We start from the raw sequence: 17,797 nt of genomic DNA on the forward strand, positions 1-17,797 counted from the left end.
ACAAGGATAATAAGTAGTGGGGGTCTGAAATTGTTCCTCTGTTTTTTTGTTTTGTTTTGTTTGTTCCGTATGACTTAATTATTTTTGTGTGACTGTATTGTTCCTATTTATAAAACTAAGTTTGATGGTTTTTCTTATTTTGGTGGGTGTTTTGTGTAAACCCATTTGAGTAAAAACTTGCCAAAACTAAAAACTGATCATTTTGAGTTTATTGAATGTAACGGGTGGTTATTGAAAACTATCCTGGGGTTTTTTTTTGTTTTGTTGGCAGGCCTATACCTGCCAGGCGCCCGAACAAGTTTGATTAAAAAAACAACAACAACAATTTATTGAACACTGAATAGTGACTTGTTGTTTTGGGGGTCACCACCGTTACAGTGTGTGTGTGCTGCGTGTCCCTGTGTGTGTAATAATCAGAGTGTGTGTGTGTGTGTGTGTGTGTGTGCTGCATGTCCCTGTGTGTGTAATAATCAGAGTGTGTGTGTGTGTGTGTGTGTGTGTGTGTGTGTAATAATCAGAGTGTGTGTGTGTGTGTAATAATCAGAGTGTGTGTATGTGTGTTTGTGTGTGTGTAATAATCAGTGTGTGTGTGTGTGTGTGTGTGTAATAATCAGAGAGTGTGTGTGTGTGTGTGTGTGTGTGTAATAATCAGTGTATGTGTGTTGTGCTCCTCCTATAGGCTGATATCACTAACACACTCTTTAAATAACACACAAATACTGCACTATTGACTTTAGAGCCGGTGTGTGTTGGTCAATGGTCAGTGGTTTTCAGTTCCTCACAATAGCAACACCTGAACACATGTTGAACCTGGTGTTCAGACCAGACGCCCATGGGTGCGTCGCACTGAAACTAGCAAAACATTTTTACACTTGCACCGGGTGTATGATAGGGCCCTTATGACTGTGATTGAAGTGTAGAGGTAATTATTTATCATCTTACTCATCATAATTATTCATCAATTCTCTGCATTTTTAAAGTATTCAATAATGTAATATATTGTATATATAATGTGTGATTTGTTCTCTGTGTGCAGGTCTGAGGTCAGTTTGTCATTATGGAGAACAGAGGGAGCACAGAGAGATCTTCATCTGCAGAACCCAGCTGTGTGACCTCTGACCCCAGCTGTGTGTCAGTGAGGAGTGACCGATCCATGGGTCCTCCTCTTAAATTCAGTGAAGCAGTGACCTCTGACCCCAGCTGTGTGTCTGTGAGGAGTGACCGATCCATGGATCCTCCTCTTAAATTCAGTGATGCAGTGACCTCTGACCCCAGCTGTGTGTCTATGAAGAGTGACCGATCCATGGGTCCTCCTCTTAAATTCAGTGATGCAGTGACCTCTGACCCCAGCTGTGTGTCTATGAAGAGTGACCGATCCATGGGTCCTCCTCCTAAATTCAGTGAAGCAGTGACCTCTGACCCCAGCTGTGTGTCTATGAAGAGTGACCGATCCATGGGTCCTCCTCTTAAATTCAGTGATGCAGTGACCTCTGACCCCAGCTGTGTGTCTCTGAAGATTGACCGATCCATGCATCATTCTCCTAAATTCAGCGAAGCAGTGACCTCTGACCCCAGCTGTGTGTCTACGAAGAGGTGAGATATGATCTAGTATTAGAGACAATATAATAAATTAAACTGCAGACAGAACTTGCAAATTGCAAAAGTATTGAAAGAAAATATAAAAAAACTGCAAAGTATCCCAGAATGCTGATCTCTGAGGTGAATATCTCTGTGGAGTTCTGGTGTTAATGGACTGTCATCTGACAACCGTTCTGGAGATCTTCACCTCAGAGAAGAAAGAACTCACACTTTAAGGGTTTTAGACGTGTGTGTGTGTGTGTGTGTGTTAATTCATCTTGATTTCTCTAAATGATGTGCTTGTGTGCTTTTCCTGCCTCCCTGCAGACCAACAGAGAAGGTCAGGACATTTTTTTTTTTAACCAAACTCTCATATCCCCTCAGAACACTTTGATTATAGAGCTCGAGTCTGATGGTTACAAATACATTCGAAAATGCTTCTCCCATTCGTTCACCTTAAGTGAATATAGCCTTGGCCAGGAGGGGTTGATGTCATCAGGCGGTACCCATCGTTCATTGGGTGTTTCGACCCTTATCCGCAACACCCTCCCGATGGTGGGTCAGCAGTGGTGGCCAAGTCACTGCCCATCTTCCCCTCCTGGCTTCCAGCTCAACTCCTCCCTCTTGCTCCATAACCAGCAAGAGGCTCTTTCCGCTGCCTCCCCCATCCTGCGAGCTGCTGCCTTCCTCTCCTTCCCTGTTATTCCAATGGCTGTGAGCATTCTCCACACTGACTGAGCAGGGAATCCTCTACAGCCGACCTCGGCCGGGAAAAGCCAGGCCTGCCATCCTTTTCCCCTGCAGTCGTGCAGCAGGTCTTGATATTTGGCACTCTTTCTTTCAAAGGCCTGTTCACACCCCTCTTCCCATGGGACTGTAAGTTCTATGAGGATGATCTTTTTTCCCTCTTCAGACCACAGTACCACATCCGGCCTCAGGGTTGTCTGGACAAACTGGGGAATTGCAGCCTTCCTCTCAGGTCGACCTTCATTTCCCATGATTGGGCCTTTTGTAGCAGACTGGTTCTTGTTGTTGCTGTGGTTGGTGGAATTTCCCCCTCCCTTACAAACTGGATCGAAGTTGTTTTCCGAAGAGGCTGGCGTCTCTTTTTCCTCTCCTGCTCTAAGGTGCTAGCGAGTGTCATGAGCACCCTATCGTTGCGCCACCTGTACCTTCCCTGAGTGAGTGCTTTTTTACACCCGGCCAGGATGTGTGCCATGGTGCCTCTCTCCCCACAAAGCTTGCACAATGGGTCCTCTCTCATGCCCCACTTGTGCAAGTTTGTTGGGGTTGGGAGTGTGTCATACACTGACCTCAGCAGGAAGGAGATGCGGAACGGCTCCAGTCTCCATAGGTCTGCCCAGGTAATCTTCCTCTTGGGAAGATCCCATCTGGTCCAGGCCCCCTGAGAAGCTAGGTCCACTGCCCTTGATCTTCGTCCTTCCTCTTCCAGGTTCCGAACCTCCTCTTGAATCATGGCTCTTCTTTCACTGGTTCCTGCCTTCCTCCACTGTTGAAAATGTGAGGTTCCAAGACCCTGTCTTCCTGAGCATGGTGCTCCGATGACATCACGTAGCTTCAGCATGCTCTCAGCTTGTGCAACAGATGAATCCACTGCCCACTTGCGACCTGATCTTGTGATGACGCCTGCATGTCTGACTTGTTCATCCTGTGAGTCTCTATATGTCATTACGACTCTGCACTTTGCAACTTTGAATTCCTCAACTACGGATGACAGAGGAAGTTGGAGCTGCCCTGATCTTATGTAGAGGCCTACTGAAGTGAAGCTTGGAGGGATTCCTAACCACTTTCGGAGGTACTTATTGATCTTCCTCTCCACTCCTTCAACGCATGTCATCGGGACCTCATACACAGTCAGCAACCACATGAGTCTTGGCAACAGTCCGTGTTGATAGAGCCAAGCTTTAAACTTCCCAGGGAGCCCTGATTTTTCGATCCTCCTCAGCCATTCCTCCATCTGCTTTTCCGTACTGGCAATGTTATTCCTATCAGTAAGTGAGTCATCGAACCACTTTCCGAGACACTTGATTGGATTCTCCTCTATTGATGGAATCACTTCCCCTTGCACATGCATCTTAAACCTGTTGGTCAACTTCCCGTCCCTGATCACCAAATTCCTTGATTTCTTTGGTTTAAACTTCATTCTGGCCCACGTTGCCATGTGGCCCAGGACAGTTAGCACCCACCTTGCCTCCACATGGGTTGTGGTCGTCACGGTAAGGTCGTCCATGTAACCTCTTATTGGGGGTTGTTGGATGCCTGACTCCATTTTTGGACCCCGTGCTTCCTTCGCCGCAGCTGTTATTAGAAGGTTCATTCCCATGACGAAGAGAATAGGGGAGATTGTGCAGCCAGTTACGATACCTTTTTCCAGGCTTTGCCACTGAGTTGTAAAATTAGCCGCCTTGAATCGTAGCTGGATTCCACCAAAGTAGCTGGTGATCATTCTTTTGATGTGCTGCGGGATGTGGTAGTGGTCTAGTGCTGCATGGATGAGGGTGTGAGGGATTGATCCATAGGCATTGGCCAAATCCAACCAGACAACAGTCAGGTTGCCCTTACTGGCTTTGGCCTCACGGATCATCTGACTGAGAACTCCGGTATGTTCCAGGCATCCAGAGAAGCCTGGAATTCCACCTTTTTGGATGGCAGTGTTGATGTATCCATTCTCTGTCATGTACGAGGTCATCCTCTTAGCCAGTACAGAAAAGAAGATCTTGCCTTCTACACTTAGCAGTGAGATTGTTCTGAATTGGTCAGTGGTTGAGGAGTTCTCTTCCTTTGGCACGAAACAGCCCTCTGCCTTCTTCCAGCCTGATGGAATGGTACCTTTTCTCCAGATCCTCCGGAACAGCTTCCACAGCCTCCGGAGAAGCATTGGGCATTTCTTATATACCTTGTAAGGTATACAGCTTGGGCCGGGGGCAGACCCTGTTCTGGCCTTCTTCACCACCTCTTGGACTTCCCTCCAGGATGGTTCACTGATGTTGAGCTCTTTTTCCGGGGTCTTTATACTGCTGATGTTTGGGTTGGCGTCCAGGGCCTGGTTTCTGGAGGTGTCATTGTGGGTCTCCCTCAAGAACGCCTCCACATCTCCTCTGGGGCTGGTCAGCCTTCCAGATTTTGCTTCACCCAACAGTGTTCTGGTGAATCGGAAGGGGTCTTTGGTGAACTGAGATCTTTTGTTCTCCCTATCCTTCCTCTTCTGCCGAGTTCTTTCTGCTTTTCGGAGTCTGCAAAGGCGCTCCCAGAGTTGACTTGTCAGGTCCTTGATGCCTTCCCTTTCATCAGCAAGGGCTCTTTTGAACTGCCTGGTGAGATTCTTGATTTCTCCCCTTAATCGATGAATTTCCCTCTCTCTTCTGTTTGGCTGCTGTGCAGACTTGATGTTGATTTTCTTCTCCTGAATTCCAAAACGCTCCTTTGCCAGGTTATAGGTTATTGTTGTGAGAGTATTGACTTTCTGCTCGGCCGTCCCTGCTAGTGTGGCTTCTAGCACTTTGTCGAGATCTTGGTCTAGTTGGTACCACTTTTTGTTATCGCTCATCTTGGGCCATTTGATCTGTTCCCTCGCAGGATGGGGTTGGCTCCCTGGGGTGGCATTGGGTGGGTCCCTCCTGAGGTCTTGAGGTGACACAGGTGCTGAGAGATCTCCAGTACTGTGGGGTGCTTCCTGCCTGGAGCTCTCCTGCGTCTCACCAGGTGCTACCGCTGTGCGCTGCTCCTGTGACCCCTCTTTTCCACAGTTGGTTCGGCTTTGGTGTATCTTAAGCCCTCTTCTATTCTTGCAGGTCTTTCCGCAATGACACTTTACTTCCAATGCCCTCCCGGTTAAAGTTGTTTGGGTGAGCCGTCTCTGTGTCCATATTTCATTCCTGGCCGTTACCGTTATATCTGTCCTAACGAGTCTCTCACCCCCCCCCCCCCCCCTCGGGAGACTCTGGGGGTATTGCTCTGTATTACTTTCTGTAGCTTGAGTTGGTGCCCTCTTGCGAGTGCTGTGGATGAGGTTGCTAGCCTCATACACCCACGCCAGTCTTTCCTGGAGGTCAGCTGTCTTTCCAGCGTCACCAAACTTCCTCGGTTGCCACCCAGACTTTCCTGGAAGTCACTGGTTACCCAGAGTTTCTAGATTACAAATACATTCGAAAATGCTTCTCCCATTCGTTCACCTTAAGTGAATGTGGCCTTGGTCAGGAGGGGTTGATGTCATCAGGTGGTACCCATCGTTTATTGGGTGTTTCGACCCTTATCCGCAACACCCTCCCGATGGTGGGTCGGCAGTGGTGGCCAAGTCACTGCCCATCTTCCCCTCCTGGCTCCCAGCTCAACTCCTCCCTCTTGCTCCATAACCAGCAAGAGGCTCTTTCCGCTGCCTCCCCCATCCTGCGAGCTGCTGCCTTCCTCTCCTTCCCTGTTATTCCAATGGCTGTGAGCATTCTCCACACTGACTGAATGATGGGATCATTCTGTGAATCTTTAAAGCTTGAAGCCGGTCAGTATTTACTGCCATTACACAGACAAACACGAGCAGGACATTTATCAACATTTCTCCTTTTGTGGCCTGAAGAAGAAAGAAGATCATAAGCCATTAGAACAACATCAGGTTGATTAAATAATGACGGGATTCTCATGTTTGGCTGAATTTAACGGGTCCCTTTATCCCTTTAACTGCTCTAGTGTAACTTAGAGACAACATTTAATATGAGACTCAGAAACACTGAACACACAGAGATGAGTTCGGTTTTTATTTCTGATTTCACCTCAAATCTGTGGACAAACATTCAGTGATGAACTTTGACCCCAATGTCCAGATATAAGACACTTATTGTCTGACAGAATCTCTGGTGTCAGATGAAGGATGAGGTTTGGGTTTCTTCATCATCTCTTAAAGCTCTTAGTGAGTTTGTTCCTGGTCTCTGTCACCTTGAGCTGCTCGCTGGAGGATTGAAAGACACGCTTTTCCTTTTCTCTGTGTTTTTCTACTTCTCTGTTTTCTGTGAAGCTGCTCTGGATCAATTTGCATTGTGAAAAGTGTTCAACTGAAGCTGACATGAATGCATTAATTATACAGAAAATACCAGATTGATCTGTTTTGATTTACTGTATAATTTAAGTTTACATTTTATTTATTTAAATCCTTTATTTTACATAATTTTTAACCTGTTCTGTTATTTTTTTTTTCCAGAGACAAAAAACTCCAGAGAGTCAAAGACCGACACAAAACCAGCATGAAGAACAAGTATGAGAGATTATTTGAGGGAATGAAACTCCAGGAGAATGAAGCCCTCCTGAACAGGATCTACACACAGCTCTACATCATAGAGGGAGAGAGAGGAGGAGTGAATGAAGAACATGAGGTTTTACAGATGGAGAAAACAGCCAGAACACAACACTCAGAAGACACTCCAATCTACTGCAATGACATCTTTACAGCCTCACCTGAACCAGGACGTGAGGAGAAAGAGCAGATCAAGACTGTTCTTACTAAAGGCATCGCTGGAATCGGAAAAACCGTCTCTGTGCAGAAGTTCATTCTGGACTGGGCCGAGGGAAGAGCCAATCAGGATGTAGATTTCATGTTTGTGCTTCCATTTCGAGAGCTGAACTTGATCCGAGATCATCAGTACAGTCTTCACAGACTTCTGCTGGACTTTCATCCTGAACTTCAAGATCTGGACTCAAGGATTTATGAGGAGTGTAAAGTTGTGTTCATCTTTGATGGTCTGGATGAAAGCAGAATCACACTGAGGTTTTCAGACGCTCAGGAAGTTTCTGGTGTGACTGAGACTTCATCAGTGGATGTGTTGATGTCAAAGGAAGTTTCTGGTGTGACTGAGACTTCATCAGTGGATGTGTTGATGTCAAAGCTCATGAAAGGAGAGATGCTTCCCTCGGCTCTCATCTGGATCACCTCCAGACCAGCAGCAGCCAATCAGATCCCCTCCGAATACATCAACCGTCTGACAGAGATTCAGGGATTCAATGAGCCTCAGAAGGAGGAATATTTCAGGAAGAGAATCAGGGACGAGCATCAAGCCAGCAGAATCATCTCACTCATCAGAAGAGCAAGAAGCCTCCACATCATGTGCCACATACCCGTCTTCTGCTGGATCTCATCCACTGTGCTTCAGAAGCTCCTGGAAGAAGATTGCAGTGCAGAAATCCCTCAAACTCTGACTGAAATGTACATCCACTTGCTGCTGATTCAGATCAACATGAGGAATCAGAAGTATGAAGAGAGAGATCCAGAGAAACTCCTGCCGTCCAACAGAGAAGTGATTGTGAAACTTGCTGAAGTGGCTTTCAAACAGCTGATGAAGGGCAATGTGATGTTCTATGAGGAGGACCTGAGGGAGAGCGGCATAGACGTCACTGACGCCGCAGTGCATTCTGGGATCTGCACTGAGATCTTTAAGGAGGAATCTGTGATTCATCAGAGGAAAGTCTACAGCTTCATTCATCTGAGCGTCCAGGAGTTTCTCGCTGCTTTCTATCTGTTTTACTCTCATGTGATCAAGAACAAGAAACTACTGCAGGAATTCAGATCTTACTGGCCTGATAAAGACTCTCTGTGTGATCTACTAACATCAGCAGTAGATAAAGACTCTCTGTGTGATCTACTAACATCAGCAGTAGATAAAGACTCTCTGTGTGATCTACTAACATCAGCAGTAGATAAATACTCTCTGTGTGATCTACTAACATCAGCAGTAGGTAAAGACTCTCTGTATGATCTACTAACATCAGCAGTAGATAAAGACTCTCTGTGTGATCTACTAACATCAGCAGTAGATAAAGACTCTCTGTGTGATCTACTAACATCAGCAGTAGATAAAGACTCTCTGTGTGATCTACTAACATCAGGAGTAGATAAAGACTCTCTGTATGATCTACTAACATCAGCAGTAGATAAAGACTCTCTGTGTGATCTACTAACATCAGCAGTAGGTAAAGACTCTCTGTGTGATCTACTTACATCAGCAGTAGGTAAAGACTCTCTGTGTGATCTACTAACATCAGCAGTAGGTAAAGACTCTCTGTGTGATCTACTTACATCAGCAGTAGGTAAAGACTCTCTGTGTGATCTACTAACATCAGCAGTAGGTAAAGACTCTCTGTGTGATCTACTAACATCAGCAGTAGGTAAAGACTCTCTGTATGATCTACTAACATCAGCAGTAGGTAAAGACTCTCTGTGTGATCTACTAACATCAGCAGTAGGTAAAGACTCTCTGTATGATCTACTAACATCAGCAGTAGATAAAGCCCTCAGGAATGAGAATGGACGGCTGGATCTGTTCCTGCGGTTTCTGCTGGGCATCTCTCTGGAGTCCAATCAGAGACTCTTAAAGGATCTACTGACACACACAGAGAAAAGCACAGAGAGCATCAGGAGACAGAGAACCAGAGAAATCACACAGTACATTCAACAGAAGATCAAAGATGAGCATGAACTCTCAGCTGATCAGTCCATCAATCTGTTCCTCTGTCTGCTGGAAGTGAAAGATCAGACTCTGTCCAGAGAGATTCAGGAGTTTGTGAAATCAGACAAACACTCAGAGGAGGAACTCTCTCCGTCTCACTGCTCAACAATCGCCTACATGCTTCAGATCTCAGAGGAGCCGCTGGATGAGCTGAACCTCAGGAAATACAACACATCAGCTGAGTGCAGAAGAAGACTGATACCAGCTGTGAGCAACTGCACAAAAGCTCTGTGAGTGTGAATTATTCACTAATGAAGAATCATGTTTAATAATGAATCAGCACCATTTGCTAAATGAGAGGTTTTCTCCTGAATAACAAGCTCAGAGTCTTTAAGGGCTCATGACGTGCCTTCTCATTATTTTAATGTGGAAATGAAGCAGTCAGTCAAGTTAACATTATTTAGGAAATGGATTTACACTCTAATCAAAACTTATAGACAAACACGATAAATGTCACCATTTAAAAGAAAAAAATATGTTTTGTTAGAGCTTTTGTAGCAAAGGAGCCGCCATCTTGCAGAACTATAACCTGTGACATCACGGGGTTGGTTGACGCTGTTGGTAGGGGTGGGTGATATAGCCTCATTTATATCACCATATTTCAAGAATATTTGCCATAATGATATTTATGACGATATAGAAAAACATATATATGGAACAAAGTGTTATTGGTGATTGCAGCTGGTAGGCAGCTGTCAGGACTCCTGGGTGATTTAGTGTGTGTATGTATTTTCTTACCTGTTGGTGGCGGTTCCTCACGGGTTCACTAGCTACTCCGACTTGTTTTGGTAATTGTTCACCTGTCATGTCTCATCAGCTATATTCTTTATAGAGCACGTTGTCCTGTCTCTCGTTGTGCGCTCATTGTTCTTGGTCTCAGTCACGCTGTCCTAGTCCAGTCGGTAGATCTTATTCTGTTCCTCTTCAGTTCTTCAGGTTTGGTCGCAGGCATCTGGAGGCTCGTCATTGCCCAGAGTTCACACGCCTGTGGATGAATGTGAACTTGACCCCGAGTGAACTGTGCTCTGTGTTTCTGGTATTACTGGTGCGCTTTGTCTTTAGGCGAGATCCAGTATCATCCTGGTTCCGGTGAGCTGCCTTTTCTGTCGGGCGTTGTTTTGCCTTCTGTCCAGTGTTCAGACGATATCATCAGTCATCTGTCATGTGAGGACCGACCGGAGTGGATTACTTTGTGGGACGCCGCATGTGGTCTCTGTTCCGTGGACTGTGACTTTTGTGCTTCATCTGACCCTCTCTTGATTCCTTCTAAATAAACATTTTGTACTTGCATTTTGCTCCGAGACTCCTTGTGACAAAATGAGCACACCAACAATGGAGTCAGCGAGTTCGGAGGGTTCGGATTCGGTGTACGCCGCACTTCATCAGCAGGGAGTGGTCATGGAACAGCATTCATCTCTGTTGAGTGAAGCTTCCAGAGATTTTCGTGTCCTGTCCGAACAATTTACTGAGCTCAGTACCCGGGTAGACCAGATGGTTTCCCAGGTCGGTGAGCGTTTTCCTTCTCCTTCTGCACCTGTCTCAACCGGGCTTTCTTGCAGCAGTGTTCCCTTGTTTTTGCCCTTCAGCCACGGCGTTTCGCCGCTTCATCATCTAAGGTGGCATATGTATTGACTCTTCTCACCGGAAGGGCGAGACAGTGGGGAATGGCTGTATGGGGAGCCAGGGCTCCGTGTACGGCTTCGTTTGAGGCTCTCGAGATGGAGATGTTGAGTTTATTTGATCGGTCGCTTCGTGGGGACATGGCAGCAGCCGAGCTAGTGAGGCTACTGCAACGGACCTCTTCCGTCACGGATTATGCCATCGCGTTCAAGACGCTAGCCATCACCAGTGGCTGGAATGACGCTGCATTACAGGCTCAGTTTCTCGAGGGTCTCAACCCTGCTATTCAAGATAAGATCGCTGCACGAGATCCGCCGACATCTCTAGAGACGGCGATCGACCTGGCGTTGAGGATCGAGACCCGCCACCGTCAACGTGACATCCGCCGGTCGTTTCGTCATTTCGCCGTCTCTGAACTGGAGGAATTCACCGCATCTTCTCTCCAAACGGAGGAACCCATGCAACTGGGCAAGCTCCGTCTGACCGCCACTGAAAGACATCGTCGTCTGTCCTGTGGTTTGTGCTTGTATTGCGGTAAGGCGGGGCATATCGCCGCTGTATGTCTGGTAAAAGAGAAAAGAGACTGCCCGCCGATGACTTCGGGAGTTTTGGTGGGCGTGTCGTCATTGAAGTCTCCCGTAAGCTGTACACACTCCTAGTAATTATAAACTATAAACAGTCTTTTCATTCACAGGCGTTGCTAGACTCTGGTGTGGAGGTGAGTTTTCTGGATGCCGGTTTGGCCGAATCGTGGAATATTCCTTTTATTCCCCTGTCTTCTTCTCTCTCCGCTTAGACTTTAAAGGGACAGCATATGGCTGTTATCACCCATCGCACTCCCCCAGTGAGTTTGTTTGTTTCTGGCAATCATTGTGAGGAGATCGAATTCTATTTATTAGAACATTCTCAATCGCCGGTCATTTTAGGGCATGATTGGTTGTGTTATCGTGGAAGTCTTCGTGTCATGTTTCATGTCTCGGTCCTGCTCCTTCTCCTGTTGTGTGTTCTACTTTTCAGGTTCCGGATGTTGATCTCTCGGGAGTTCCGGCGGGTTACTCTGATCTGTGTCGGGTGTTCAGTAAAGCTCGAGCTACTTCCCTACCTCCTCACCGGTCGTATGATTGCGAAATCAAACTTCTCTCAGACACTTCTCCGCCTAAGGGTCGCATATTTTCCCTATCTAAACCTGAGAGAGAGGCTATGGATAAGTACATTAATGAATCTCTTAATGCCGGTCTCATTCGCCGCTCCTCGTCTCCAGCTGGCGCTGGATTTCTATTTGTTAAGAAGAAAGACGGGTCTCTTCATCCGTGCATTGATTATAGAGGGCTGAATGACATTACTGTTAAGAATAAGTACCCCTTGCCTTTAATGTCATCAACGTTCGAGTTATTACAGGGAGCACACGTGTTTACCAAGTTAGATCTGCGCAACGCTTATCACTTGGTACGTATCAAGGAGGGCGATGAGTGGAAGACAGCTTTCAATACACCATCAGGGCACTGGGAATACTGCGTTCTTCCGTTCGGTCTTTGTAACGCATCGGCTGTCTTCCAAACCATGGTCAATGAAGTGCTGGGTGACATGATTAACAAGTTTGTCTTTGTGTATCTCGATGACATTCTCATCTTTTCTCCCTCTATGCAGATACACACCCAGCATGTTCGCCGGGTTTTACAACGGCTGTTAGAGAATCAGCTCTTTGTTAAGGTGCAGAAGTGCGAGTTCCACAGGGAGTCGGTTTCGTTTCTGGGTTTTGTTATAGCCGAGGGAGAGATTCGCCCCGATCCCGCTAAAGTTGAAGCGGTCGCCGAATGGCCAGTGCCCGACACTCGTAAAGAGCTTCAGCGATTTCTGGGTTTCGCCAACTTTTATCTGTGTTTCATCAGAAATTTTGGCCAGATCTCTAAACCTCTTACCGCTCTCACTTCCTCTAAAGTGGGTTTCTGTTGGAATAAGGAAGCTCAGGAAGCCTTTGATGAATTAAAGTCCCATTTCATCTCTGCGCCTGTTCTTTCTATTCCTGATTCAGCTAAACAATTTATAGTGGAAGTGGATGCATCTGAAGTCGGGGTAGGCGCCGTTTTATCTCAGCAATCTTCTGTTGACAAGAGAGAGTGCATCCGTGCGCTTTTTTCTCTCATCGGTTAAGCCCAGCGGAACGAAATTACGACAGGTAATTGGGAGCTGCTGGCGGTAAGACTCGCTCTGGGTGACTGGCGTCACTGGTTGGAGGGAACCTCGGAGCCCTTTCTGGTCTGGACGGATCATAAAAATTTGGAATATATCCGTTCAGCCAGAAGGTTAATATCTAGACAGGCTTGCTGGGCACTTTTCTTCGAACGCTTTAACTTCTCACTCTCGTACCGGCCGGGGTCTAAGAACACTAAACCTGACGCTCTCTCCCGTCTGTTCGAGGATTCCGGTTCTGAGCGGACCGAAACCATTCTCCCGGAAGGGGAGAGTGGTCGGTGCCCTCGTGTGGGGAATCGAACAGCGGGTGAGAGAGGCCGGCCGAGAGGGGGGAAGATCCGGAGAGGTGTCCGGCAGGTCGTCTATGGGTTCCTGAGCGGTAACGTTCCGATGTCATCCGGTGGGGTCACGAATCCAAGTTTGTCGGCCATCCGGGAATTCGGAGAACGTTGGCTGCCATCCGTCAACGTTTTTGGTGGTCTTCCATGACCTCGGACGTCAGACAGTTTGTATTAGCCTGTTCAGTCTGTGCTTGTAATAAAGCTTCTAATCAACCTCCCGCTGGACTGCTTGAATCTTTGCCCGTGCCCTCCCGCCCCTGGTCTCATATAGCCCTTCTAATGGTAACACTGTCGTTTTGACTGTGGTGGATCGTTTTTCTAAAGCGGTTCATTTTATTCCCCTGCCCAAACTTCCTTCTGCCAAGGAGATGGCTCAGGTTTTGATTGATGACGTCTTTCGGTTACATAGTATTCCGACTAATGTAGTTTCAGATAGGGGTCATCAGTTCATCTCTCGGTTTTGGCAGGAGTTTTGTAGACAGATCGGTGCTACAGCCAGCCTGTCTTCTGGTTATCATCCACAGTCCAACGGGCAATGCGAACGGGCTAGTCAGGATCTCGGTCAAACGCTTCGCTGTCTGTCGTCTAAATATCCGAACTCTTGGTGCCAACAGCTTCCTTGGGTCGAGTATTCTCATAATTCTCTTCCCGTCGCATCTACTAATTTGTCTCCATTTGAATTGTCTATCGGTTATCAACCTCCCCTTTTCCCATCACAGGAGCCCGACGCAGCGGTTCCGTCTGCTTTAGCTTTCGTGCGCAGGTGCAGACGCACTTGGAGGAGAGCTAAGACACTTTTATTACAAAACGTCAGACGAACCAAAGCTGCGGCTGACCATCACCGGCGACCTCCACCCCGTTATGTGTGTGGACAAAGGGTATGGCTTTCCAACAATGATCTGCCTCTCCGTGAGCCTTCTCGTAAGCTGGCTCCTCGATTCATTGGGCCATACAATATATCTAAGGTCATTAATCCGGTAGCGGTTAATCTTAAATTACCTCCTAGTCTTGGTCGGGTTCACCCTGTTTTTCATGTATCCAGGGTTAAACCTGTGATTTTTTGCTCGGAACAATCCCCCTGTCTCTGCCCCAAGACCCCCCGCCCCTCGTCTAGTGGATGGTGCTCCTGCCTATACAGTTAGGAGATTACTAGATTCTCGTCGTAGGGGCAGAGGTTTTCAGTATTTAGTGGACTGGGAGGGTTACGGTCCGGAGGAGAGGTGCTGGGTTCCGGCTCGGGATATACTGGATCCTGGTCTGATCGAGGACTTCCGTCGGCGACAGGGTGAGTCTCCTCCATGCCCGTCCGGTGCCGGTCATGGGGGAGGGGATACTGTCAGGACTCCTGGGTGATTTAGTGTGTGTATGTATTTTCTTACCTGTTGGTGGCGGTTCCTCACGGGTTCACTAGCTCCTCCCACTCGTTTTGGTAATTGTTCACCTGTCGTGTCTCATCAGCTATATTCTTTATAGAGCACGTTGTCCTGTCTTTCGTCGTGCGCTCATTGTTCTTGGTCTCAGTCACGCTGTCCTAGTCCAGTCGGTAGATCTTATTCTGTTCCTCTTCAGTTCTTCAGGTTTGGTCGCAGGCATCTGGAGGCTCGTCATTGCCCAGAGTTCACACGCCTGTGGATGAACGTGAACTTGACCTCGAGTGAACTGTGCTCTGTGTTTCTGGTATTACTGGTGCGCTTTGTCTTTAGGCGAGATCCAGTATCATCCAGGTTCCGGTGAGCTGCCTTTTCTGTCGGGCGTTCTGTCCAGTGTTCAGACGATATCGTCAGTCATCTGTCGTGTGAGAATTTCTTCCCGGTCACCGACCAGAGTGGATTACTTCGTGGGACGCCGCGTGTGGTCTAATTTACACAGAGTAATAGATAAACTCATAATCTATGTCACAAATAGTCGACCAATAGAGGCTCCAGCGCTGTTTGCAACGCAATTCTGGACTCATAAAAAATAGACAAACAACAATAATTCAGGACTGCAGCAGTGAAGGACAAGTTAGTTAAATCTTTATTGCGTGTAATACGGAAGGATCAGTAAAGATGATTAGATTAGATTAGATTAGATTCAACTTTATTGTCATTACACAAGTACAAGTACAAGGCAACGAAATGCAGTTTAGGTCTAACCAGAAGTGCAATAGCAGCAAGTGCAGGATATATACAATGGTTGCGTAAGTGCAGGGCATAAAAATGTACTGAATATATATAAATATGTATAAGTAGAGAGATGGTTATTACTATAAACAGAACTGAATTTACAGATGAATATATACAGTGAATAAATATAAATAAACAGATGGCTATTACTATAAACAGAATGTAAACAGAATGTACAGGTGAATATGTACTATGAATATAATATACAGATGGCTATTACTATAAACAGAATTTTACAGATAGAGGTATACAATAATATGTTAGGCTAATATGAGGAATATAGCAGTGGATTAAGGTAGTGCAATAAATGGGTTCACTAGGTAAAGGAAGGTAAGGAAGGAAGGATGGTAAGGAAGATGATGGGATGAGGGATAATGTTTGGAGATTATCCACCGTATGGAGTCCTGATTGGTAATCGTGGAGTCACGGTGAGAAATATGTATTTTGCGGTTCATCAGCTTTGATCTCTGTGTGTTGTGTAATGACAAATGAGTGTTTATAATGATTGAGCTTCATTTTAACTTCTGACAGTCATTATGGAAACATATTCCAGTATAATTATGAAATCTTGAGACATTGGGACTTTGTGTCTGAATCTGAATCAGGGCTGTTCTCTGTTTCAGTGGCAGTTTATGAAAATGGACTCTTGTCATTTGTTTTAACAGCAAAACTCATTTTTGCATCCAGGAGCAATGCAGTCCTCCCCTTTTTCTTTCTGATGCTCTGTGGCTTTCCAGTTTCCATCTTTCTCTTTCTCTGTCTTTCTCATTCTCTGTCTGTCCTTCACTGTCTCTCTACTGGTGTATGCAGGACGACCAAAAGTGTCAATTAAATTTTTATTAAATAATTCATCAAAAATATCATCATTTGTGTCTGAAGATGAACGAAGGTCTGATGGTTTTGGAACAACATGAGGAATTAATGACAGAATTTACATTTTTGTGTAATCTAACCCTTTAAAGTCTGTTCCAGCCTCTGCTACTTTCTTACAAGAGTACATTGACTGAACCAGGGACAATAATCATTTAAAATAATAACAACAATTAATAAACTAATAAATATTATGGATGCAACGGATCGCAGTTGATCCGTGATCCATACGGACCAGGCCCCAGGGTTCGGCACGCACGTGATTCGTGGATTAATTGCTACTTTTAAAAATCTGAGAGAAAAAAAATCTGCGAGAGCGAGAGGGAGAGAGAGAGAGAATTAAAACACTTTTATTTTATAACAGCTTATGCCTCATACATATTCACAATAATCATATTCAACATAATCAAATTAAACAATTAAATATTCAAAAACAACTGACCCTCAAACACCACACATAATATATCTTTGAAACCCCAAATATCACAAAAATCAATCTCATTATTCACAAGTTTATAGTAAGCAAATTCGATTCTGATTCTTCCACCCACTAATTTTCTAAACATCATTTCCACTTCAGTAGTCCCAAGTTGTGCCCCTTTATTCTTTCTCGTTTTCCAGATTGACAATTTTACTGTTCCCAACAAATAATTTAACAAACATGTCATCCTCCTCATTGAATACCGATACTTAACACCCCCAATAAATAATCTATCAGAAAATTTTTCATCAAATTCCTTAAATAAATCTTTAAGAAAATTAAAAAACCCTTGTAATCTTCCACATTTTAAAAATAAATGCTCTAAGTCTTCCTGTTCCCCACAGAATCTACATTCACCACCCACTGCAGGATTCAGGTGCGCCACATGTCTGTCTGTAGCTATCGCCCCGTGAATAAACCTCCACTGCAAATCTGCTGTCCTCTTCTCTATGGGAGGCTTATACAGGGCTCTCCAACTGTCCCTCACAAGGAAGTCTGGTCCCAACAAACCTGGCCACTTCGAAACCTTTATTCTCTTAAGAGAAACTTGATGTGTGACTTTTACTGAAGAATAGTAAATGGCTTTCTTTGATGTTGATTCAAAACAATCCAGCTGAGGAGTATCAAAAGACAGAATTGAGTCCATATTTTCTTCCACTCTCTCTTCAAGTATAACTGGAGACACTCTGATTTTTGAAAAATCCTCTTCTGTATCTCTTAAGTCCATTGGTAGACTCCTTTCAATGTACACTCTGTTCACACTTGATAATACATTCCAGATCTCCTCTATCAGTTTTGAAACAAGACGTTCAGATTTCAGTCCTGTCATTTCCTTTAGGATTTCAACCGACTTCCATCCATCATCATCCAAGAGGTGTCTCATTTTCACAACCCCATGACTCTTCAAAACTGAAGATACTCTTACTGAAGACAAAAGCCTTGTTTGGATCATCGGATTAAAAAATAATGGTTCTTCCATAGTCCAGTGTCCTGTATCTTCACTACTTCGATCCACTTTAAAAACTTCTTTCCAGGCCTGAA

General features: G+C 45.5%; 1 protein-coding gene across 1 annotated transcript in view; it reads left to right on the top strand.

The window, feature by feature from the left end:
• The first annotated feature begins 6,793 nt into the window (after positions 1–6,793).
• Positions 6,794–17,797, top strand: part of LOC307135119 (uncharacterized protein) — a 46,565-nt gene continuing 35,561 nt past the window's right edge. The window contains exon 1 of the mRNA XM_079831310.1: positions 6,794–9,316. Within this exon, the coding sequence (XP_079687436.1) occupies positions 6,831–9,316 (2,486 nt within the window). The 5' untranslated portion in view covers positions 6,794–6,830. The remainder of the gene's footprint in view (positions 9,317–17,797) is intronic.

This window comes from Gobio gobio (genome assembly GCF_949357685.1).
Source record: "Gobio gobio genome assembly, chromosome: 12".
NCBI classification, from domain to species: Eukaryota; Metazoa; Chordata; class Actinopteri; order Cypriniformes; family Gobionidae; genus Gobio; species Gobio gobio.